Source organism: Anarhichas minor, unplaced genomic scaffold (assembly GCF_050575085.1).
Source record: "Anarhichas minor isolate MPS153535 unplaced genomic scaffold, ASM5057508v1 ptg000027l, whole genome shotgun sequence".
NCBI lineage: Eukaryota > Metazoa > Chordata > Actinopteri > Perciformes > Anarhichadidae > Anarhichas > Anarhichas minor.
In genome coordinates this window covers 5,172,181-5,195,355 of record NW_027466473.1, presented here as the reverse complement: position 1 = coordinate 5,195,355, position 23,175 = coordinate 5,172,181, and the positions used below count along the sequence as shown (strand labels likewise).

The 23,175-nt window shown below is 40.5% G+C and overlaps 1 protein-coding gene across 1 annotated transcript; it reads left to right on the top strand.

Annotated features, from left to right (window-relative positions):
* The first annotated feature begins 10,597 nt into the window (after positions 1–10,597).
* Positions 10,598–17,769, top strand: igsf5a (immunoglobulin superfamily, member 5a). The gene is made up of 8 exons (XM_076101702.1): positions 10,598–10,664; positions 12,442–12,759; positions 13,847–14,137; positions 15,296–15,415; positions 15,572–15,596; positions 15,718–15,819; positions 15,943–16,018; positions 17,671–17,769. The coding sequence occupies exons 1-8, from the start codon at positions 10,598–10,600 to the stop codon at positions 17,767–17,769; spliced, it is 1,098 nt and encodes a 365-aa protein (XP_075957817.1).
* Positions 17,770–23,175: the final 5,406 nt, after the last annotated feature.

Below are 23,175 nucleotides of genomic sequence, written 5' to 3'. Positions count from 1 at the left end.
ATTATTATATTTTCTAAATAGCCTTTCTTTGGATTTCATCCTTGGCTTATGGAATATGAACAAAGACAATAGATATCCTCTAAACTGGTGTATTCCTGTGCTTTAGTCAAAGTGTTATTAAAATATTTGACATGTTTGGATATGCGTATGTTAATGATGATTTCCAGTAGATTAAGCATAAATTAACCCGCAAAATCAGCACAGATACAAAAATGCCTCTCCTCTTTTTACTTTTAAATTATCCCTCCCTCCCTGCCTTTTGGACGGCCCAACATCCTGTTTTAGCAGGAAATACATCACATGGAGGAGGCAACGTGCTCTCAACAATCAGATTCTTTAACTTTAACATTTATATACTTGCATTGAAAATTAGGCGAGAAGAAAGGAAGATATGCTCTTAAACAGCCCCAGCGCCAACAACACACAATCTTTCTTAATTCAAACTTGGCCCAATATCCTGCGGACTGGATGAGGTTAAAACTACTACAGGTGGATGCAGCATTCGGCCCACTATTATTGTTTTGTGCTAGAAGATGCTTGTTCTCTTTTTATTTTCACAAGGCCATATTTCTTTTGCATATAGTAATTCCGTTCAGTTATATATCACGACTTCTTTTTATTGAATTTCTCAAAGAGCGGTTAATATAGTACTTATTGATGTATCTTTGAGCTGTTCTGAAGCCCCTCGGCCCAGCTCTTCCATCAGGTGTGAACACAATCAAACAAACACACCGGTTTTCCTGCCGGGCCGCATTCGACAGCACTTTGTAAGCACACAAAATTTGATTTGGTTTGGAGTATCCCTCCAACCCACGTCGCACCTGTCTGAGACATTTTACTGCTAACAAATGCTCGAATACATGCAGGTCAAATTTCAAAATATAACTCTGCTGGTATTGGACTGTCGTTGCTGGCCACCAAAGGAGGGATCCATTCAATAGACATTTAGAAGACATTTGAAAGTTTTCAGCGCATGCTTTCATGGCAGTGTGGAAAAGTTCTGGTGATTTGTAAAATTTTGCTACATCAACTTTGATAACATTGCCAAGATTTCCTTTACTTCCAGAGCAACACACTTCAACTACCCAAAGCCTACTTTTTAATTTAATGACATATGAAAATGATAATGCTACAAGGTGGGTTATTGCAAGTAAACCAATACTCTCAAAAGGGTGAGGAGGAAAAAACAAAAGAGTAAGGCTGCATCCACACTAATACGTTTCTGTTTTGAAACAGGGTTTTAAAATGAAAACAATCTCCACACGGGCATTTCAGCATCGTTTTCCAAATGATTTCCTTCCACACTAGCTCGCCTGAAAACAAATATCACGTGACTATTCACGTACACTGAGCATGCGGGTGCCAGTGTAAACAGGAAGATTGGTTGCTTACAGAAAATACACAGTAACAGTAATAACAGTATTATAGTACTCTTTTATAATATAAGGTTGTGCTTGATACTAGATCTTCCTCTATAATCTTCCTCTTTATACTCACACAGACAAATTTTATTTTTCAAACTTAGTTACAAGGCTCTCTCTCTCTCACACACATCAAATTTACTTTAAAATGAACACTTACAAATCAAAGTTTACTAGATAACCGGGACTTCAGAAGTCCGCACCGTAGGGCTAATAACGCCGCTGGACACGGCCCTCGCTAATCGCTCCAATAACAGCTGCATCTTCCGGATGAAGGCAGCAGTACAATTATAAAATGCAGAATTTAACTGCACAACAGCTGCTAGCATAGACAACAAGGCCAGTAACACTTGTAATCCGTTATCCATGTTGAAACGAATCATTGGTCGACCAGGCTGTTTGTTTTCTTCTGGAAAAGGGTCATGTGATAGAGGCGTGACGAATCAGGGAAGGACACGTCATGACTGCGAAGACCCAATTAAGTAGCAAACGCGGGTGTCTACGTCATCCTTTCCAAACTTATGCGGTTCGGCTTGTCCACACGAGGTAACTCTGGAGTTTTCAAACTTATCCGGCCTCCGTTTCCGGTGCCCCAAACCTCTAGATTAGTGTGGATGCTCAGTGTAAACGTAGCAAAACATATGCATTTTCAAATGGAAACGGAGCAGTGTTGATGTAGCCTAAGATGCAATAGTCACAGACTTCAAGGTACAATAGGTGTAATGTAGAAATATATTCATCTTCTAAAAGAGAGTTGCAAATTGGCAACAGAGACAAGCAGCCCAACCCCCAGTTGACACCCTGTAGATTCACCCAGTTTATCCAAATAAAAGCGTTCAATCTGCTCCCCGTGGGCAGAGAGGTGTAAACAATTAGGCCAAGTCACATGCTGATGCTTGCCAGTATTATCATGTTAATGACACCAGGAGTTTACTTCACCCCAGTGGTCCACTTGACAAGGCAAAAGGCCAGAGTGGGTAACGCATGAATTAGGTACCTGCATCTCTTGTTAGCACTCAAAGCAACAAGCTTTAGCGAAGCATCAGCAGAAGCATCCTCTGTAGTAGAAATGTAAACCTTGATAACAGCAACCAGTTCTGCTGGCTGTTTATGGTCTTTGAGTACTTAACTCAGAAATGTAAGGATGTACACAAGGTATCAATTCTAACTTGTTTAAAATGGCATTAGAGATACACAGCTGGGGTCCTGTCCTTCACATTTGCATGTAATCTTGACTGAAAAAGGATCTCTCCCTGTGTAGTGATACAGACATGTGATACAGAAAAAATTGGCTGAACTAGGAATACTGCTGATTGCATAATAAATATGAAGGGCCTTTTAGGGCCGGTTCATGATATATCACTGTTATGAACATTATCTTACAGCTGATGTATTGAAAAGACAGGTTATCATACGCCCTTTTGCAAGTACCACAATAGTTTAAAGCAAGCTGTGTGCAGTTCCAAGTCGCAAGACAGCAAACTTATACTGATGTAACACATAGAAACTCTGTATAGTTTCACATCCTGCCTAAGAAGTGCCAGCCTCACTGTGGAAGACATATTTTGTCAATATCTATCAATAATATATGTCAGTGCCTTATCCATTAAACTCATGAGCAGGGAATGAAAATCTGATATATACAACTGTGGAATGTAAGTAAGGACAGTGACTTAAAGGTGCTCAATACGGACTTCAGAGCATTTCTGTTGCCTCCACTCGCCTCTCAATATGGCGACAGCTGAGCTGGCGGCTAGAAGCTAACGGTGCTAACACAACTAACAGTGCAAACAACAGCAACAGTTCTAGCAACGCCATCAGTGCAAACAACAGCAACATTACCAACAGCGCAATCAGTGCAAACAAATCCACAGCGCTAACATTTCTAACAGTGCAAACAACAACATGGTGCTAACAGCGCAAACAGTACAAACAACAGCAACGGTGCTTAACCTTAGGGGGAACCAAAGGGTGGGCACTACGAGTCTGCGACTACTCCGTCAGTCGGGATAGCGTGATCAGCTGTAACCGGCTACTTAAACAAAGCACAGAAAAACTCGGATTACAACACACACAGAGGGAGCGTGAGGGAGGTAAAATTACTCCTCTACATCTTTACATTGTGAACAGTTGTCCATATCAATGATCAGAATTTTGAATATAGCTCCTTTAAACACAAAAGTTTGGTATTCTATCTTATACTTTCACTACACTGCATTTTAGAGATATTGTGCTTTACTATATTAATTTAACAGCTTTACTCACTAGTTACATTATACAGTAAGTTTTTATGTACAAACCATATGATAAGCTAACATGTTATAGACTAAACAATGGTAAAAGTAGTTTAAATGATCTCCACCTTGATCAACCACAGCATAAACAATGCTGCATACACATGACGGCAGCAGTAATTGTGATACAATAATAAAATATGGATGATAATAAAATAGCATTGTGGAAGCAGGCATTCCTATACTTGTGATGCTGAAAATAATAGAAGAAAATGTGGCACAAGGAGCTGAGTTAGCCCGTCTTGTAGGTAAAATAAATACTGGGGAAGAAGATGTCTGCATCATAAGTAGAAGTGCACGCTATTGATCAATAGAACAACATGGAGTCGGCTTTACAGCTTAGTCTGTTTTTCTTTAATGCAGGCAAAATTCAAAATGGAGGAGTGGGGCATAAGTTTGCTAAAATAAGTGAGTAATCTACTGCTTTAAACTAGAACCTGTCCATATCATTTGATAATAAAATATCTTCCACCACCACTGAACTGCGAAGCTGTACTTTGACTCTACTTTTCTCTATTGTGTCTCGCACAACTGGCTTTGCAGGACGTGAAAATCAGCATGTTGCAAAAAGAATGTCCTGCAGCACTCTGCGGGAGGCTCTCCGTAAAGATACTGTACATGCACGGCGGAGGAGCGTATGGAGGAGAGGGGGAGAAGGCGTCAGATAACAATGCTGTTGTTGTGTTGTGTGCGGGGCAGCCCTTCTATCAGCTGCTGCCTGTTGCTGTCCTTTCCCTCCTTTTTAACTCCCTCTCTCTCTGCGGAGGGGGAGAACGACCCCGCAGGGGAGACGACTGGGACTTTTGTAAAATGCTTCTTTTGACTCACAAAGAGAAGTAATAATGCAAAGAATCCAGCTGTTTTTGTGTGTGTTCGTGGCAGAAATAATGAATATGTTTGGCCTAATAAAAGAATAAATGGAACAGAGGTTAATGGAACAGAGACCGATAATCCTCTGGAGTGTGACAGGATGAAGTAAAGGTGACCTCATCTAAAGCCTCTTTGACCGAAGGCAACATTTATCTTCTTCACTCTCTCTTCCTCACACACACACACACACACACACACACACACACACACACACACACACACAGACATATTTGTAAATGGTCAGTGGCTGCTGATCAAGTCTTGTAGACCAGGAACAGGTGGGACTGCGGAGCTGTGTTTTGCACACTGCCTTTACTGCCGCCCTGTAAAGCAACCGCTGCTTTTGCTGTAGGCAGGTAAACCACAGATATGACTGCAAATGGATCAGCTGGATGTAGGAGAATCTGAGGCTCCCTCTCTCTCTCTCTCTCTCTCTCACACACTCTCTCTCGCTCTCACTAAGTGGATTCCTCCCATGCAGCGAATGCAGCCTTCCCATATGGAGCAGCAGGTAAAGCCAGATTACACTAGTGTGTGTGAAAGGGTCTGCAGAACCACCAGAGTTCACATCATGAACCCACACGAGCATGAAGGACACACGTTATAGTTCCACTCTATACAGCAACTGTATTAGCCTCTTGTACCAACAGTTGAACAGTATCTCCAAGATGTATTTCATTATTAATTTGATATTTAATCATTCATATTTTAAAGTTTTAATTTAAGTAAACTAAACTTGCAGAATTTATTTTCTGTAAAGAGGCTATTTACAAGATTGGGAGCATTTTAATTGCCTCTCAACGGCTCTCAACATGGCGATGGCTGAGCTTGCGGCTCGCCGCTAACGGTGCTGAGAGCGCTAACAGTGCAAACCGAGGGCGTCATCAACTGTAACCACCGCATGAGAGTGCTGCAGAGCATTGGCCGTGAGCCAGCCGGTGAGGCACGCTCACGTGCACTAACTATATGAACGGCTATATAAACGAAGCACAGAGAACTTGTAATAACAACAAACACAGAGGGAGAATGACTTCATTCTCTGCGCAGGTAGACATTACTCCACTATATTTTTACAGAAACAATAGTTGTTTGATGCTATATTAATGCTCTGAATCTTGTATGTGGCACCTTTAAAGGAGGACATGTGATCAGAGAAGTGTCTCTGTCTGTCTATATATATAAACAATGCAAAATGAATGACAAAATGTGTCACATGCAGTTTTTCTAAAAATAAGAGTCATATATTTGTCCACCCAGCAGTCAAAGCAAAGTGTTGCAGTGTAAAGAGGGGAGTGCCCATGACCTGCCTTTAACACAGTCATTTACATGTGAGAGTGGGCGGAGGTTTGCTGCAGTGACACCGCTGCCTAATAAGCTCAGTAACAATAAACCTTAGTCGGCTTTAACCATTGATTAGCCAACGACTGACACAACAAAAACAAGTCCCACAAAGACAAGCCATGCACGCTCTGAAGGATGGCCCTTTTTTGTATGGAAAATACTGCACTGTGGAGTCATATCTTCTTCTCTCACGTAAGGGGCCAATTGAATGGAACTAATCTGTGTTTGTAAACAATGAAATGAAACAATGGGATGCCCGAGAAGTCAAAGACACCGAGACAAAGACGAGGGGGCATGATGAGTTATGACTGATGATCTCTGACACAGCAGCTCGGGTGGCAGAAGAGGCCCTCTGAATCACTTCCATCGCAGGCCATATGCAGGATCGGAGGGGCTGCCGTTGCTGACCCTCCCCCCACTATCTACTTCCTGCTTTTCATGGTTGTCTGTTCGCTTCTGCCTATACAATACCAGCTGTGTCTGGAGACATTCCCGCTCATACTACACTGCTTCCCTCATAAAACCACGACTGTGGGCCAGAGGAGCCTATATAAACAGAGGGGTGTAAAGGGGGTCACGTTGATCCTCTCTGCGGGATCATAGGAGATCTGGAGATCTATCAGGAGGCTGTTCCACTGAAGGCCTTTTGAAATGATTTAAACTGCCAAGTAGCTCCTGGATAGTATTTGTTATTTTGTATCAGGTTTTATACTGGAAACATAGTAACTGCAATTAACCAGTCGAGTAAGAAACAACTTGAAACCATGTGATACAAAATATGTATTAGCATAGTCACGTTATGTGGCGGGTCAGTCATTTTATCTGCTACATACTTAAAATGTACAATTTCCTGCAAGAAAAACACAAACACAATACATCCATTATGACTCCCAGCCCAATTCACACACACAGTAAGTGGTGGAGAGCAACAAATACATTCATTCAAGTACTGTACGTGAGAACAATCTTGAAGTACTTGTACTCTTTTCATTGGGACCGATTATACATTTGAATCTTTTTACATTTATCTCACAGCTATCGACGATTTAAAATGATTTTTCATTTTGTAAATGATGACGCATTGTTATAGATTAAACGAAGTTAGCTCTGCCTAAACCAAATACTACATTAAAGTACTGCTTACATGTAAATACTTCAATGATCATGATGATGCGCCAATTATATGACAATAGAACACTGACCAGGGCCATTTTGCATGAAAGTCCATTTTACTCTTGATACTAAGTACATTTTGTTGTTAATACTTCTGTACTTTTACTTAAGTATTTTACTGAAGTATTCTTAATTCAGGACTTTTATAGTGTTTATACAGTGTGGTATTACTTCTTTTATTCCAGTAAATGATCTGATTACACAGCTGCGTGCTGTATTAGTGCATTTGAGTTACTTGGTCTTCATGCATACAGACTTCTACTTAACAGAATATGGCAGCTGAATAATAAAAGTAATTTAACACATTTTTAGTTGGAAACATGAAAAGAGCCATTCATCTTATTACTGTGCAGTCAAATAACAATTGTTGTGTTGAAAACATTTGTAAACATTTATTTTGTAATTGTAATGCATTAAAATGTATGTCCATCCATTTGAGTTAGTTTTTATACAAAACTTTGATTTGTGTAGAAACAGATGTAATAAAATGCCTTCATATATATATATATATACATTTCTGCATGAATAAAACACATTGTGTAAAAGTATAAATGATCCTACAGTGACCTCTAGTGGTAGAAAAGGAGAAACTCAGTCAGTATCAGCTTCTTATGCAGAGGGTGGTTCAGACCAACAGCTACATCCAAACAGCACAGCAGCCCGTGTTGTCCAGGTGACCTTGGTGGTGATGAGCTTGTTGCAGCCATCCCACTGACACTCATCAGAATGTGTCACAGGTCCACAGGCCTCTCCACAGTACGAGTGTGAACTCTGGCTCACACACAAACCTCCACCTTCATTCATCAAACCCGCTGCAGGGCCAGAGGATGACCTGGAGATGAATACAGTGTGTTTGTGATCCAACGTTTAAAGCAATACATATAATGTATATACATACTGTATGTTGCTCCAGTTTGGTTGTTATAGTTCTATAGAGCTAGTATAAAACTAGCTGATGAGTAAAACATTACCATCAATGGGATTACAACCAAAAATATAATCATCACTTCCTCGATACTTGCTGGATTCATGAGAAATTAAGATACAAGGGGAAATGCAAGTTTGCTGTAAACGTTTTGATACAATAGGTCAATCATTCCCAAAGTCTGGGTCGGGACCCACAGGTGGGTCGAAGGAGATTTTATTTGGGTCACCAAGTAAATTAGAATTTCTCTCCTTCTTTATTGCACATTTATATCTGCACTATACCTTTGAGCCACACGAGGGAGCCTGAATGTCCATATTGTTAGAATTGTAGCTTACTTATAACTTTGAATCTAACATGAAAGGCTAGTTAACTCCATGCTTTTATTTTTTAAATACAAGTGTGCCAATTATTTAACATGTGTATAAGTTTTCAATAACACATGAAACAAAGTTGTGATACCTCAAACATATATCTCTTCTAAGTGGCTGGTTTACCTATTCAAGACAATATAAGGTGATGGAGGAATGGAAGTAGAAATGGACGGGGACGTTGATGGTTTGTCAGTTTTATAAAGTGGGTCTCCAGAACACTAGTTTAGGAACACTGATGGTTACCCTCTTCTTTCTGTTCTCTCCACGGGGAGGTCGAAGGTCAGGTCACTGAAAGATGCTTGCTGTCTTTTCCCCTCATTATCGTGATTACGTCTTTCAAAAGTAACCCTCATCTCGGTGTTTGCGCTGACGCTATAAATAAGCCTGATTTGAGTCTGGGGAGCTCATAGGACGGGAGCTTATCTACTTTTTCTGTAGAAGCTTAAGTGTCACATCTGTGAACATGACTTCAGTTTGCCTGAAATGTTTTTAAACACCACGATGGAAAAAAATCCTCCATTACAAATAAACATCCTGCAAACTAAATTTGACTCGATTATGAGCAGTAAAATGTTCTTGAATCCAAATTAAAAGTGCTCTTCAAAGCACTCAGTGAAGGGGGGTTTAGCTGAGCTGTGTGGGGGGGGGGGGGGGGATTTGTCACGCTCTCAGGTCTGTTGAAGGGTTATAAGCTCCTCTACAGGTCAAGTGAATTCTCCAAAACTCATTCTGTAGCATCTTAAAGGGATTGTGTCATCAAGCTGAAACAAGGCTGTTAATGAGAGATCCTCAATAAAAAGTGTTGAGGGCCTTTAGGGAAATGTCTTCAGTCAAATCATATTTTTCTGTTCTTTTCACTTCTCCTTCATTTCACATTTGACTTCATTTAGTTTCCCCCTTTGTTTCTGTACTCTCAACAAGAGCCCCAACTGAACTGGACTGTTTCTCCCCTTTTAGAAGAATTACACGAGACAGAATGATGTAAGAATTTAAATTGTGGAAAAATACAGTGAAGACTTTAACATTTTGTGACATGTATGGAAAAGATTTACATAAAATGTATTATAAATATTATATCTCACCAAGAGTATCTGGCAATAAAACCAGGTATAAGCCGTCTGATTCACAAAGAATGGACCATGGAATTACTCTTGTGATAACACTCTGCCAGCAGGTGAATACGTCAGCCTCACACCCACAGCCACACGGTTTACTACTGACTGACAGGTAGACCGGAGGTGATAAGGGTCTGTGTTTCAATGGCTGGACCTGGACCTTGCTCCCTGTGAGAGTCTTTTACAGCCTCAGGTGGAGCCCTATACTGCTCACCTGCTGTTTCAGGAAATGAAGCTCTGATCCATTCCACACACCACGGCGGGAGCTCTCATGCAGTAAGTGTGTTTAAACTGAAGATGCTGTTGCTTTTGAGGAATATTTGGTCACAAAGGCAGGGATTTCATCCACGGGGACCTCTAGTGAGAGTCAACACTGGTAAGAATAGAAAAGCTATGAAAGCATGACGACAGCATTTATCACACTCAATCTGAGTGCAGAGAAAAAGCACAGAACTGGATATATAGGCCTTCCTCATTTTTTGTGATGTATTCATTTTGTGTGAATGAACGATGGAATGATATAGAAAACCTCTCACCAGTTCCCTTTGTGAAAGAACAGAATTATGAAACAAGCTTGTAGATTTCATAAAAACATAATTTCACGGAGTGTCAAAAACTCTTCAGATATAATCAGATATTCTCTGGAAACAACTCTTCCTCCAAGCTAAAATCAAGCTAAGCTGCTAATTGAAGACGTCATCGACACTTTTCTTGCTGCCCTGTCCTCTGTCCTCTGCCCTGTCCTCTGTTGACAGACACGTCCAGGCTCGGTTTTTGTTCTTGTGTCATTTATTTCAGGTTTAACTTTCCGCTATAGAGTTTTTTACTTATTTTGACGTTATTTAGTCTTTAAACTGAGAAATTCATCATACGGTCTTCTACTGTCACTTTCACAGACGTTAACCGCTAGTATCCGATTGTCCTCCAGCTCTCATTCGAGATCATTCGAATCAAAACATGTGCATTAAAGTGTGTGATTTATTTTTGTAAAGTTATTATTTGAAGTGTTTTTCTGAACATTTTTAGAGGAATGAGCATTCTCACAGCTGTGTCTCTTCCGTCTCTTCAGGGCAACAACGCTAGCATGACTGTTCCCTGGAAATCACGGCCCGCCCTCTTCTGCATCGGTTTATTACTGTGTGCAACTGGAGGTCAGCATTCATCTTTCAAATAATTGTATAAAGTCTGTGCAAACCTGGACAACATTTTGAGAAATAAATAAACACAAGAGCAATATTTCTTTTCTGAGTTCTTGCAATTTGTTGTCTAAATACTCACTTGTGACTTATTTCCCACATCGTGTTTATGACAATTCATTGTAAATCTTTCATTTAACATTCGCAGAGTCTTAATAACAGCAGACCTGTGAGATAAATGGCCTTACAGGAGGACTACATTCAACTTGAATGATTCCTATGGGGAAATTTAAGTGCTTTAATCCCTTATATTCGCTCCTGATCCAGAGTGAATTAACTGAACCAACAACAAGTGTGACTTTAGCAGTACTGTATGTTAGACTTTACCTAAAACATGTTTGTCCGTCCTTAACATTGGCTTCCCACGTTTATGGGTATGGGTTTTAATAAATGACTTTGTGAATGGAGTCACAACTGTGGGGCGAAGCTCTTCATCAACAGGGACTAGTCAGAGAAATACTTTCTTAACACCACAGCAGGTCCCACAGGGTTTCTGGGTGCTCTTAATAGTGATTAATCATTACCCTCGGTGGTCCCTTGAAGAAAAAAACCCAAACCAAGCTGAACCAAACTAAACTGTGGCAAGTCCAATCAGTCCTCATCAAAATGTACATGGTCTTGGCCAGAGCAGCTTTTCTTCTGCTTCCTCTTAAAGGATGCAACAACAGCAAGAATACATCCAAGGATGTAACATGAAACATGCTCAGACTCCGCCTGAGCTTTGACGCTCGACACGTGAAGGATCAGTCCAGATTGATGTTGTGTTTGAGTTTCAGCCTTGTCAAGAACGAACAAAACAAAATCCACGACCTTTGTAATGTTCACGTTCCTTGAGCAAACTCAAACATGTCTCAAGTACTGATTTAAACAAAGAGCTACATGTGCCTCCATAACATGCGGGCCTTCTCTTTGTCCAGAATCAAAGCAAAAGCTCAGCCAAAGTTGCCAGACTTGTTTTTCTCACATTGCATTCCATTCCACCTGCAATGTGCTGCAATCACACAGAGACCTGTAGTAGACTACAGCTTGGGCTACAAATGATTTTTTCTTCTTCTTCATTTTATATATATATATATATATATATATATATATATATAAACGTATTATTATTTGATTATATATATTTTATATAAAACATTTTAAATATTACCACTATGTACTATTATATTTTTACATATATATATATATATATATATATGGCACCTTTAAAGGAGGAAATGTGATCAGAGATGTGTCTCTCTCTGTTTATATATATATATTAAATGTATTATTATATTTGATATAAAACATTTTAAATATATTAACAAATTACTTATAATAATAATAATAATAATACATACATTTTCTATAGCGCTTTTCAAAATACCCAAAGACGCTTAATCACACTTAATCGGAACGTATAGTACAAATTCTAATTGAAAAATTTATTAAAATCTAAAAATAATAATTACTTTAGTGACAGACTTCTTCAGGCAAACATGTCAGAGTAAAGGTTTTTTGAGCTTCACTTTGGCTCTTCAGAAACCTATGGGTGACGTCACAGAGACTATACATCCATATTTTTTTCAGTCTATCATTTAAACCCAAATCCCGTCTTTAAGTAGTTCCTTCATACAAAAAGAGGGCAAGGTGGCAAGATGCAACTAAAGAGTCCTGTGCCATAACAACAAGATCCAAAGACCTTCTAAGCTCATATAATTCCTGCCTGACATGTCGTCTCTTTCATATTCAGCGGTGTCGGGACAGTTCCAGCTGGAGCCGTTGAATTCAACAGTGCTTCAAGGCTCTGATGCGCGATTCAACGCCACTGTGCAAGGAAAGTGGCTGGTCATGACCTGGACTGTCGGAGGATTGATAGTCGTCAATTTCCCCGTCACCGGTAAAATAACCTCATCCTCAGAGCAGTTCTCTGCCAGGTTCTGCTCCAGTGGTGACACCAGCTGTGTGGAGTTCACCATCCATAACGTCACCCGCAGCGGTAATGCCGGCCCGGTCGTTTGCGGGGTGCTGGGTGATTATGGATCAAAGACGGCACACCTTTACGTACAAGGTAGGGTCCTCATCAGGCAGCGGTTGTTTAGGTTTGGTACTTTGAGAGATATGCGCTGCTTTGTGGCTCTCCTTTGACCTCTGACCTCACTGTGGTCAGATCACCTTCAGGTAATCTCATTGTGAAACATCTGGGCTCCAGTCTGGCTCTGAATGGATATTGATTATTAAAGTGACGGAGCTCTATCTTATGCGGATGATTGGGACCTCAGTGATTTCACACAGAGTCTCCTCGCATGTAGCAAAACCTGCACCCAAAGCTAATGAACCCACTCAATAGACCTGCCAGTTTAGCCCGTTGGTTGATTTTCTGGAAAGGGATTTAAAAGGTTCTCTATATGAGATTCAGACCATTAAACTCAGCAAAACACTGTTAATTATGTAAAGATATAGTGGAGTAATGTCCTGTACCTGCAGAGAATGAAGTCACTCTGCTCAGGTCTGTGTGTGTTGTAATCAACACAGTTGATTACAACACAGTGAAGATGTAGTTGAGTCGACCGCGCGTGCCTTTTAGTCCATGAAAGTGCATTTGTGCCCCTCTGCACTGCTTTCATATGGCGGTTATAGTTGATAACACTGTCCTGACAGAAGCCGCCGTCAGCACTTTTCCCGTTGTTTGCACTGTTAGCTGCGAGCCGCCCGGCTCAGCCATCTCCATTTTGAGAACCATTGAGAGGCAGTAGAAGCGCTGAGTTTTGAATTGAACAACTTTAATGAGACACTAAAAGTTCAATAGCAAACACTGTTTAACGGTAAACTAAGGAAAGTTTCGTATGAAAAGAATACTTTTCTTTTAGACTGACTGATTAGTTTACCTGATTGCGGTAATGCTAACATGAAAATGATCCGTGTGCCCCTGTGCATCCATTCTAACACTTAGCTAACCATGTTTTTATTTGACTTAGAGATCACTGAAACTATCATTATTATACATTTTCAGCCATTTACTATCCCTTCCCAGTGTTAGCATGGAGCAGTGAAGCCAACCAACACACAGGGACACTACATGTTCTCAACTACCGCTCCTGAAGGCATGATGCATACCCTGACTTCACCTCTCCTCTGTGCCTGTCTTTATTTCTCAGAGAGCGGTACAGTCAACGTCAACGGGGGAAACATGACGGTGGTGCAGGACCAGCAGGTGGAGTTCCAGTGTGTAACATCTGCTTGGTTCCCCACCCCTACTGTCAGCTGGACCCAAAATGGCCAAGCTGTGAGCAGCAGCCTGTACAACACCACCAGCATGGCCAATGGGGATACCTTCAACTCCACCAGCGTCCTGAAGTTCCAGGCAGTCTGCAACGCCATGGTGGAGTGTCGGGCGACTGTGCTGTCACTAACAAGCCCGCAATCCAGCTCTGTCTTCTTGGTGGTTGGTAAGAAGATCTTCCACAACTTTCAATGTTTCTGGCACAAAGCTTCCTCTCAGCCTTTCTCCCGCTTCTAAGTTAGAAAAATAGTTTTGCTGCTTAGTTAGGTGTCCATTGAACGCAAGGGTAGGATGTGAAAAGGTTCAATTTCACCAAGTCTGCTGCTACACCATAAGGGCGCTGTGGGGCAGCATTTGGGCAACGCTGTGCATTGAGCTAAATGCTAACATGCTCAAAATGACAATTGTCCCATGCTGATGTTTAGCGGGTGAAATATTGACCATGTAAGTAGCATGTTAATATTTGCAAATTAGCACTAATCATGGCCAACCCAGAGCCATGCAGCTAGCATGGCTAAAGACTGGTTATGATGTAGTCAAGACCACTTAAAGTGAGACCAAGTCATGAGCAAGACCAGAGTGTACCGAGACCTGAGACAAGACCAGGACCTTAAGGGGAGTGAAGACAGAGACCAGTGCCAGTCCCACACCGCATGACACTCTTGCAATACAATGGGGAACATGCAAACAAAATCCAGAGTCTTCTTTGTCTGAGACCGAGACAAGGCAGGGTAAAAATATGTTCGATTCTGGGACCGAGACCTTCAAAAAGTGGTCTTGAGACCGGTCTCTAGACCAAGGCCGATCTTGAGTACTACAATACTGCACGTTACTGCTTTGCCTGATCTAGGATGATGTGATGTCTGAGGATCCACAAATAGCCCTTCTCATAGACATGCTGTATATAATAATTACATTAATGGGACAACCCTGAATGTACAGTTTCAACCAGGCTGATAACATGGATAACATGGATAACATGTCTAAGATTGAGAAGCAGCGGGATGAGCTACTCGTCATTTCTGGCAGGGAGTAAAACAGTCCGGCAGCAACCTGCATGTTGGAGGGGAAAGAGAAAGCCAGTTCTGATGCATATGAGAAACATGTTTTATTTAGACACATCTAAACAAAATGTATTAGAGAAAATAGAAATATAGACTTTGTACCGCTTTTTGTGTTTTCAGTGTACTTCACAGTGAATATTGTGCTTCTTTTCTCGTTTTGGGTGTAGTCAGTATTTGCGTTTTGACCGTTTAATTTGACAATAATAGGCTCTTAAGTCTTTGAGTCTCCCCCTGAACGCTGGTTGTCCTCTCTGCGACAGTTCCCAAGCCTCCCGACTGGACCGTGCAGATAGCTGTGGTCGTGTCCATCGGAGGTTTCGCTCTGCTGGTTTTGCTCATCATCGGAATCATCTTCTGCTACAAGCGCAGGGAAGAAAAACGTAAGGCCCTCATTAAATCTGTCTAACTTACACCGTACGGCATGTCCAAAATCATAAATGCAAAATCAAACCACTCACATGTAGTACTCAGCAAATAATTATGTACAGTATGTCCCATTCCCATCGACTAACTTGCTATCTTACAATCCTCCCCAGAACCCAACTACAAGGATGAAATGAGGTAAGAAGCCACCAAATATGATCAATATTTTGTCAATACTTCTTCAATCGAACTTTCTTAAATCGAGTTAACAGCACGTGCTTCTACACGTTTCTATACAAAATCCTCTGTTTGTTTGTAGCAGAAGAGAGAGGACGCACAGCCAGATAAGCGGTGCCAACGCAGCCGGACAGAGACAAGGTGAAGAGAACCCAGGATACATGCCGGAGGGTCAAACAAGTAAGACAATTTAAGTGCATCTACACAAAAAAAATCTTTCACAACTTGGCACTCTATCGCCATATTACTAAGCCGGTATCTACTTGTCACACAGTAAAGTCACAACTTCTTTCTCCCGTCTCTCTTCTCCGTTCACAGGTGTGGCTCCCAGCGAACTCACTGACAGCGGCTTTTCCCAGTCAAACGGCTTCGAAGTTTATAAGGTAGGTTTGTTTGTTTAGAGGTACACAATAAGCAGTAGAAAATGGTATACAATGGACCCTGTTAGGTCATAGGGTCGAGAGTAAAGACGTACCCCTCGTTTATAGACAATACATTTGGTGGGCACAACATTGGTGGGAAGGAAACAAAGAGCTAAGCTGTGAGAACTGTCCTCTTCCATTTGTGTTTGGCTTAGGGATTGTACACAAATTACAGGGGTGGTTAGTTTGACATTTTTTTGGAGGGGGGACCTAGAATGGTTTTCTTAATATCTTAAAAACACAGACAGAAATCAAGTGATCTGAATTGAGGTGGGTGTGCTTGGTATAGGGACAATGATGCTGTCTCTGTTTCAGGGATTCATTTTTTCCATCACGCTAAATGTCAGTCCTACCAAAAGACGTTTCCTCCACCACTTCCTTCTGCATCATAGCAAAAGTTAGCCTGCCATATAATTAAAGATCTGTCTTTTGTTATGTTTGCTAATTGCTAATTTCACCTCTTATTTGGGCATTGGTGGTAAAATGATACCATACCTATATTATGGTTCAAATCAGATTACGTCATCTTAAAATCTATATGCTTTGCTTTTTTAGTTATTAATTATCTAACGAGTTGTACAAACCCAGTTCTATATTCAGAGACTATAGGGGGAGGGTGTTGCGGTCAAAAGTAGCATCCAAGTACAATATTGATAATGCTGGGGAGGGAATTTTGAAAACTGAAATACAAGTTTTAGTCCCCTTCCCCGCCTAGTAACTTTTACACAGTACCTAAATTGGTATCATTTGGGATGTGTCTTTTTAATTTCAAGTGCTTTGAGCTAAATGCTAAAGTCAGCATGCTAACATGCTTACAGTGACAATGCTAACATGTTTAGCAGAAACAATAACTTCCATGTTCACCATCTGACTTTAGTCCGTTAGCATGCTAACATTTACTAAATTGCACTGAACACAAAGTACAGCTGAGGCTGGTGGGAATGTCATTAGTTTTGCGGATATTTATCATAAAATATAACTAAAACAACCAAAAGAGGCATTGAGACAGTTTGTGACTCATCAATTCTTTTAAAGAAGTAAAAACCTAAATCTATGATGTGTTGCCTGCACTATCCCACACTGCACTGCCACACTCCATACATTATTCCCAGTAAATAGAGTTTTGAGAGAAACACTTTAAAAAGTGATCCTTCCCCTATGCTCCGCTTCTACAAGTCTGTAGGAAACGTGAGAGGTGGTGATTTATATGGATCCCTGAACATGGCTCTTACAAATGAAATAAAAAATTACCAGCCATGTGCATTTATTATCTTTAATTATAGAGATGCTAATCATTTTAAGTGGCATCTATCAGGCATGGCAGAGTACATATGGGTAATTCATTGCTTGATCATTCAACTAATTTCAGTGATGAAAGAGGTACCTCAAAAACAAATACAGTATATTATTAGAATCCACAATTACAGCTTAGTAATTACAGTTTAGCAATATAGTTGCACAGTTTATGTGTTCGATGCATTTTTATTTGAAAACTGCAAGGAGGGAAAGGCCGGGGAAATATGAGTCTACACTGTTTGAAGTCTTTGCTATCTTTGGGAGGCAAATTAGATCCATTATTAATGTCAAATGTGTGTTGCTTTTGATTTTTTTAGGTGGCTGATGCTAACCAGGCTGGAAATGGCTATGGTGGTGCCCACATCACTGTGGGTGAATCAGGCGTCAGGAAACACAGACATCTCACCATTGTGTAAGGACAGGGAGAGGACCAAAACGTTTAGGAGTTTTGTAACAGACTTGCACAGCACCTTAGAGCTTTGCTGGTTTTGGTCTCCAAACATTTGGAGAAAGATGTGAAGAAGGACTGAATCGGCCCAGACCAAAGACTTTTGGCAGAGGAGACATGTAGGATATGTATTTAGTGCACTGCCTGTATAAAGCTGTATGTGCAGAATGTAAACTCTCCGAATTGTGGGAAATATATTCCCTCTTAGTAGCAGTATCATCGCCGACCAGGTGAAGACCGTTAACACTTTCACAACTAAGGCTGTAACAGCACTACCTGTTTTGGTTGGTCTCATATGGTTGACTAACGGGACATGCTATTTTAGGGGAATTGCTATGGCACTTTATATTAAGCAATATATTTGTATTAATGTGTTATGTAAATCAAATCAAATATTCAAAAAGGGACCATCATAAACCTACTTTGTTCAATGACATCTGCAAGTGTCTTAAATTGTAATCCTCCTTAAATATAATGCTTCTCTGCTCGGTGGCCTATTTTTAGGATGTGATGAAATAATGAGTTAACCAATAAACCCTTTCACATACAGTGTTTGAAATAGTCACCATGAAGAACATTCCACATGTATGAATTGTTAGCCCGTCATAACATTTCTGTTTGTAATTTATTAAAGGTGCTCAATACGGAATTCAGAGCATATCTGTTGCCTCGACACAGCTCTCGATTTGGTGACGGCTGAGCCGGTGGCTAGTAGCTAACGCTGCTAACAGCGCAAACCACAGCAACAGTGCTGACATAGCTAACAGTGTTTACCGGAGGGAGAACCGGAGGTTGGCCGCTAGACTTCCACGACGACACTGTGGATTCGGGCGGTGTTACCAGCTGTTACCGCCGCATGAGCGCAGTGCAGAGCGGTGGCCATTAGCTGGCCAGTGGGGACCAACAGAGGGACTCACATGCACTAAAAGCATGCACTGACAGCCTGGCTATGTAAACAGAGCACAGAGATACTCATATTACAACACACACAGAGGGAGAGTGACTTCATTTTCAGGTAGACATTCCTATAGCAAATCATTGTTTGAAGCTATATTAATGATCTAAATGTCTAATTTAGACCTTTGAATTATTTTTGCACAGTATGTCTGCCTACATAAATATTGAAAATATAGGTAACTAAACTTTTACTTTTATAACCCCTGTAGCACATTTATTCCCCCCATATACACAGCATGTATTTGATCTCACATAGGTGATAGTTATATTATCTGGGGAAATGTGAATGGAGGTATGGATGATGCATTTTACAGGGAGAGAAACACAAAACATGTACATTTTTGGGATTTCTATTTATTTTCAAGCAAGACCTTTATGACCCTCCTGAGATTGATACTGAATGTTGCAATCAAATAGAGTGAGATGAGCTGTTCACACATTGCTTCATGCCAGGAAAAGAATATTTTCCCGAATCCGCTTGTATTACCTTTCTTTATTATCCTTACTTTTTTTAAATTCTTGGATTCATTTACCAGAGTGCCAAAGCCACATTTTCAGTTTTCTTTTTTAGACAAATACACATGTATTCATGATAGGAATACTACAGATGTGGATGCAAAGTACTTTAGCACAGTGGTTTTCAACCTTGGTTTTTCGAATTGTTAAATTAATAAATAAACTAATCTATGTATTGAAAGGTTAATTAACGAGAGTTAAATCATCAGATTTCCAATGGAAGTTCTGACTTGGATGTTTCTTTTAAGATTTTCTTTCTATTTCTTCACCTTCACTTGATTATTTTATTAGTTGGGACTCTACAATATTCAAATAACACAAGAAAAACTCAAAGACTGATTCAGTTGGTGAAGCAGGGTCGAAGAGGTGGGAATAACTGATCCAAAGCGTATCTATAATGGAAATGCATTCTATTCTCTCCTGTCTAACGAAGTCAGTTTCAGTCTGACCACTCAGTTTTTGCGCTGCTGAGCCAGCTGAACCCCAATGACCTTTACTTGGCCAGGACACAAATTACTGGACTTGTTGGCCAAGATGCACCAGCAGGGAACAAACTCGCCCTAGTTGAGCTTTGGGATCAGATATAAGCCAGCGATGTGGATCAATTAGGTGATAACATGATGTTCACTGTGCAATGGCAGAGTTCCACATCATCAGCCCAGTTAATTAGGTGTTTAATTCAATTAGTTGATTGGTGATTGGATTTAATGTTATCTTTTTTTCAAATAGCCACCTCAAGTCTGAGTGGATTTTGGGAGGGTCTGCCTCTTGGTTATAAGTTTGCTTCAGACACTACACAAGTTGTAGCAGATTTGAGGCTTGAGTCAACAGATTCCCTGGGTTCCTGGAAAGGTTCCTGCACTGGAAAGGTGTCATCACCAGCTGTCCATTTGTCCAAGGCTCACCGAGGGACATGGACACATCTCTTCTTGGTGGTCCAACAATGGTGCTTGGATGGATCCTTAATGGTCACCAATTCAATGAGAAATATTTTGATTTTATTATGATTTTATTCATGAGAAGTTGTCCAATTGTCTAAGTATGACGAAATAGAGAAATCAACAGTGATAGTTTGATGAGCTTCAAATGCTTTTTGCTTCAATATAGATTATTCTACCCTTGGTTTACTTAAACCTGCATTATCAGTTTTTTTGACCACTTGGGGGCAGCAGAACCAGGCTGAAAAAATGTACATATTATCACATGCTAATGTCAATGGCTAACTTGTTAGCAAGCACATGGTTACTAATGCAGATACAGAGCAACTATAGCATGCATTTGGAGTTGTGTTTCGGGCCACCTGGTGAATGTAAGTCCAAGATTCACTCTCTTTTAGCTCTGTTTTGGTCTCAACCAACTACTGAGAATAAAAGATCAGGCCTTTTTAGCTGTTAAATGCTCCACTATGATCAGAGTTACCAACTTTGTCTCTCTGCTGTTTGGTGCTAAACAGTAGGGTAGTTTTTTTTGTTTTTTTTTAGAAAACAGCTGCTTGCTGCATCTAGCAACAGTAAACCAAACAATATAATTATGCTAAAGTTCTGTCTCGGCCATTTTCACTGCTACACAGCAACCAGGATTTGGAAGAGAAAGGATGGATACAGGGAGTTACCATCATTCAGTGTAGAGCTCTACAGACATGCCCACTGTAAGCATAATGTCAGTTTTACGTCTCTGTGTCTGGACAAATGACGGGAGTGATGCACATTAGAGTGCTGCTGTGTCAGCCTGACATGCGGAGAATGTTTGACTCGATGGAGGCTCCTCTCTTACAGCCTGCAATAAGAACCCTTCAAGTCGGGGAAACCGTTTATCTGCTCTATTTCTGTTTCTATATTTGAAATGGGATAAATGGCATAAACATGAGAGAAACTTTTACAACGTATTATCTCTACTGAGACACTAACATTGTTTGAAACTACTTCAGATAAAGCAGTAGTAACTTTTTTGGCTTGTTGATGTAAATATTATTTACAGCACTGTAATTTTATCATACTTTGAGCAGAAATAAAAAATAGTGCTTTCTTAGCTCTCCTACTCACTTAAGCAGTAGCTGAAAGAGTTAATGAAACGACTAATAAAATGAAGCTGTGGTAATGACTATTGATAAGCCATATATAGTGTGGCTTGTCAAGTCATGCTGGCTTCCAGGGCCCTTCCCTAAGCACTTTTATTATCACATAGGGAATGTCTGACAAATTAATCTCCCAAAGCAGACCTCAATCCTCAAATTGGCTCTGTGCAGGGAGCCGGGATAACACGCATGCCTCCCGCTGGCATAAGCCACAGCCCGTCCTGTCAGAACATGATACAAAGTAAAAGCTCAATGTTGACCAGACGGGCTTAAATTGTAAAATATTAGCTGCTACTAATGATTATCTGCAAGTAAAAAGCAGCAGTTGCACCTTTAAAATCAGCATCTAAGCTGTTAACCATTTCTTTGGCCAATACTTCTGTTGTTCCTTCATGCATGTTGGATTATTAACCTTTATCTTAATTCTTCTTATCATTTCATTCATACATTTAAAAGTAGAGGGTCTTATTTTGTAGTATCTCGGTCATAAATGACACAGAGCTGCAATGATTTCAAGGAAAAAGGCAACACAGGGTTAGTTGATGACAGTTGCTGTGGAGATGTTTCTACTTTCTTAGTCTGCTCATGGATTTGTCTCGGGGAGCAGAAATTGCAGGGCAGCATTGACAATATGTTAACAACGGTCACGCATCCCCACACACTGTATATAGAAATGAAGAGTGGAGATAATATGAAATCAGGGTTGACTGACTGAGTTCAGCACAGATCAAAAACAAGAACAATCTGATACATTGTCTGAGTGTGATAGTCACAAAAAAATCAGCAATTCTTTATATCATTTTTTTTTAGATGCAATTTACTGTATCATGCTGTGATGTTATGCCAACTTATCATATTAGCGATACAGATGGGACAGATTTAGCTCTTACCTCACAGTGTGATGCACTAATCAAAACTGTCGTAACAAGTTACCCTTTTTATAAAAGAAAAAGATGCTTCTTCAGAGAAGCAATACCAAAATAGCAGGTCTTAAGGTAGCAGCTATTATCTAAAAATGCCTCAGCAACATTATAAGAGCCAGAGTGAAGCTGGGTGACAGACAGAGAGAGGGGGGCGGTATTTCCATGCATCTAGTAATGGATAACCCTGTAACTTGGCGTGCAAAGCTGCAGCACAGCTGAGTGCTCACTTTGTCAGATTGTCAATATGTCTTCAGCACATGGAGGCAGGAGGTTTAGAGTTTAGAAAGAGTTTGCAGATTTGATCCCTGCAAAAGCCGACATGCCCATCAACGGCTACCACTGGCTGCATCCGAATATCTCTACAACCCCCAGGATGGATATGTAGATTCATGTGAAAATATGTTTGTTGTCATTTTCTTTCAAGAATGCAAAGTGATTATGATTCAAAGTCCCCTCCCTGTGTGCTGTAACACAACGCGGTCTTCACAGCTACTGTGAGGTCTGGCTTCTTTGCACCAATGCCTCAAATTGAATGTGATAATAAATGAATTCGTTAAATTATGGCACCATAATGAGCCTTCACTTATTCAAAAATAAATGTCCTGGCTACGGGCCAGAGCCCTGACTCATGACAGTAGATCCCTGTCGGCCTTTTTTGCACCATTATTTTACATTCTTATCTACTGCAGCTCTTTTAATGAGCGCTTCGATCGACGTGCTGCAAATGAAAACGTGTCCCAGCTGTTTAAAGGAGTCCTGTGATTGCCTTTGATTCTTGCCAGCTGTGACAATGACTCACTAATATGCACACAGTCCTATATGTTCATGCGTTCATGATGCAACAAAAAAACAGATATCTGCTTGCTTCCAGACCCACAACTCAGGTTTCTTTCCATTTTGTTTT

Coding starts and splice junctions, on each gene's coding strand:
- igsf5a (XM_076101702.1), top strand. CDS start 10,598: ATGACTGTTCCCTGGAAATCACGGCCCGCCCTCTTCTGCATCGGTTTA. Junction 10,665..12,441: donor ATTACTGTGTGCAACTGGAG/GTCAGCATTCAT, acceptor TTTCATATTCAG/CGGTGTCGGGACAGTTCCAG. Junction 15,416..15,571: donor CAAGCGCAGGGAAGAAAAAC/GTAAGGCCCTCA, acceptor AATCCTCCCCAG/AACCCAACTACAAGGATGAA.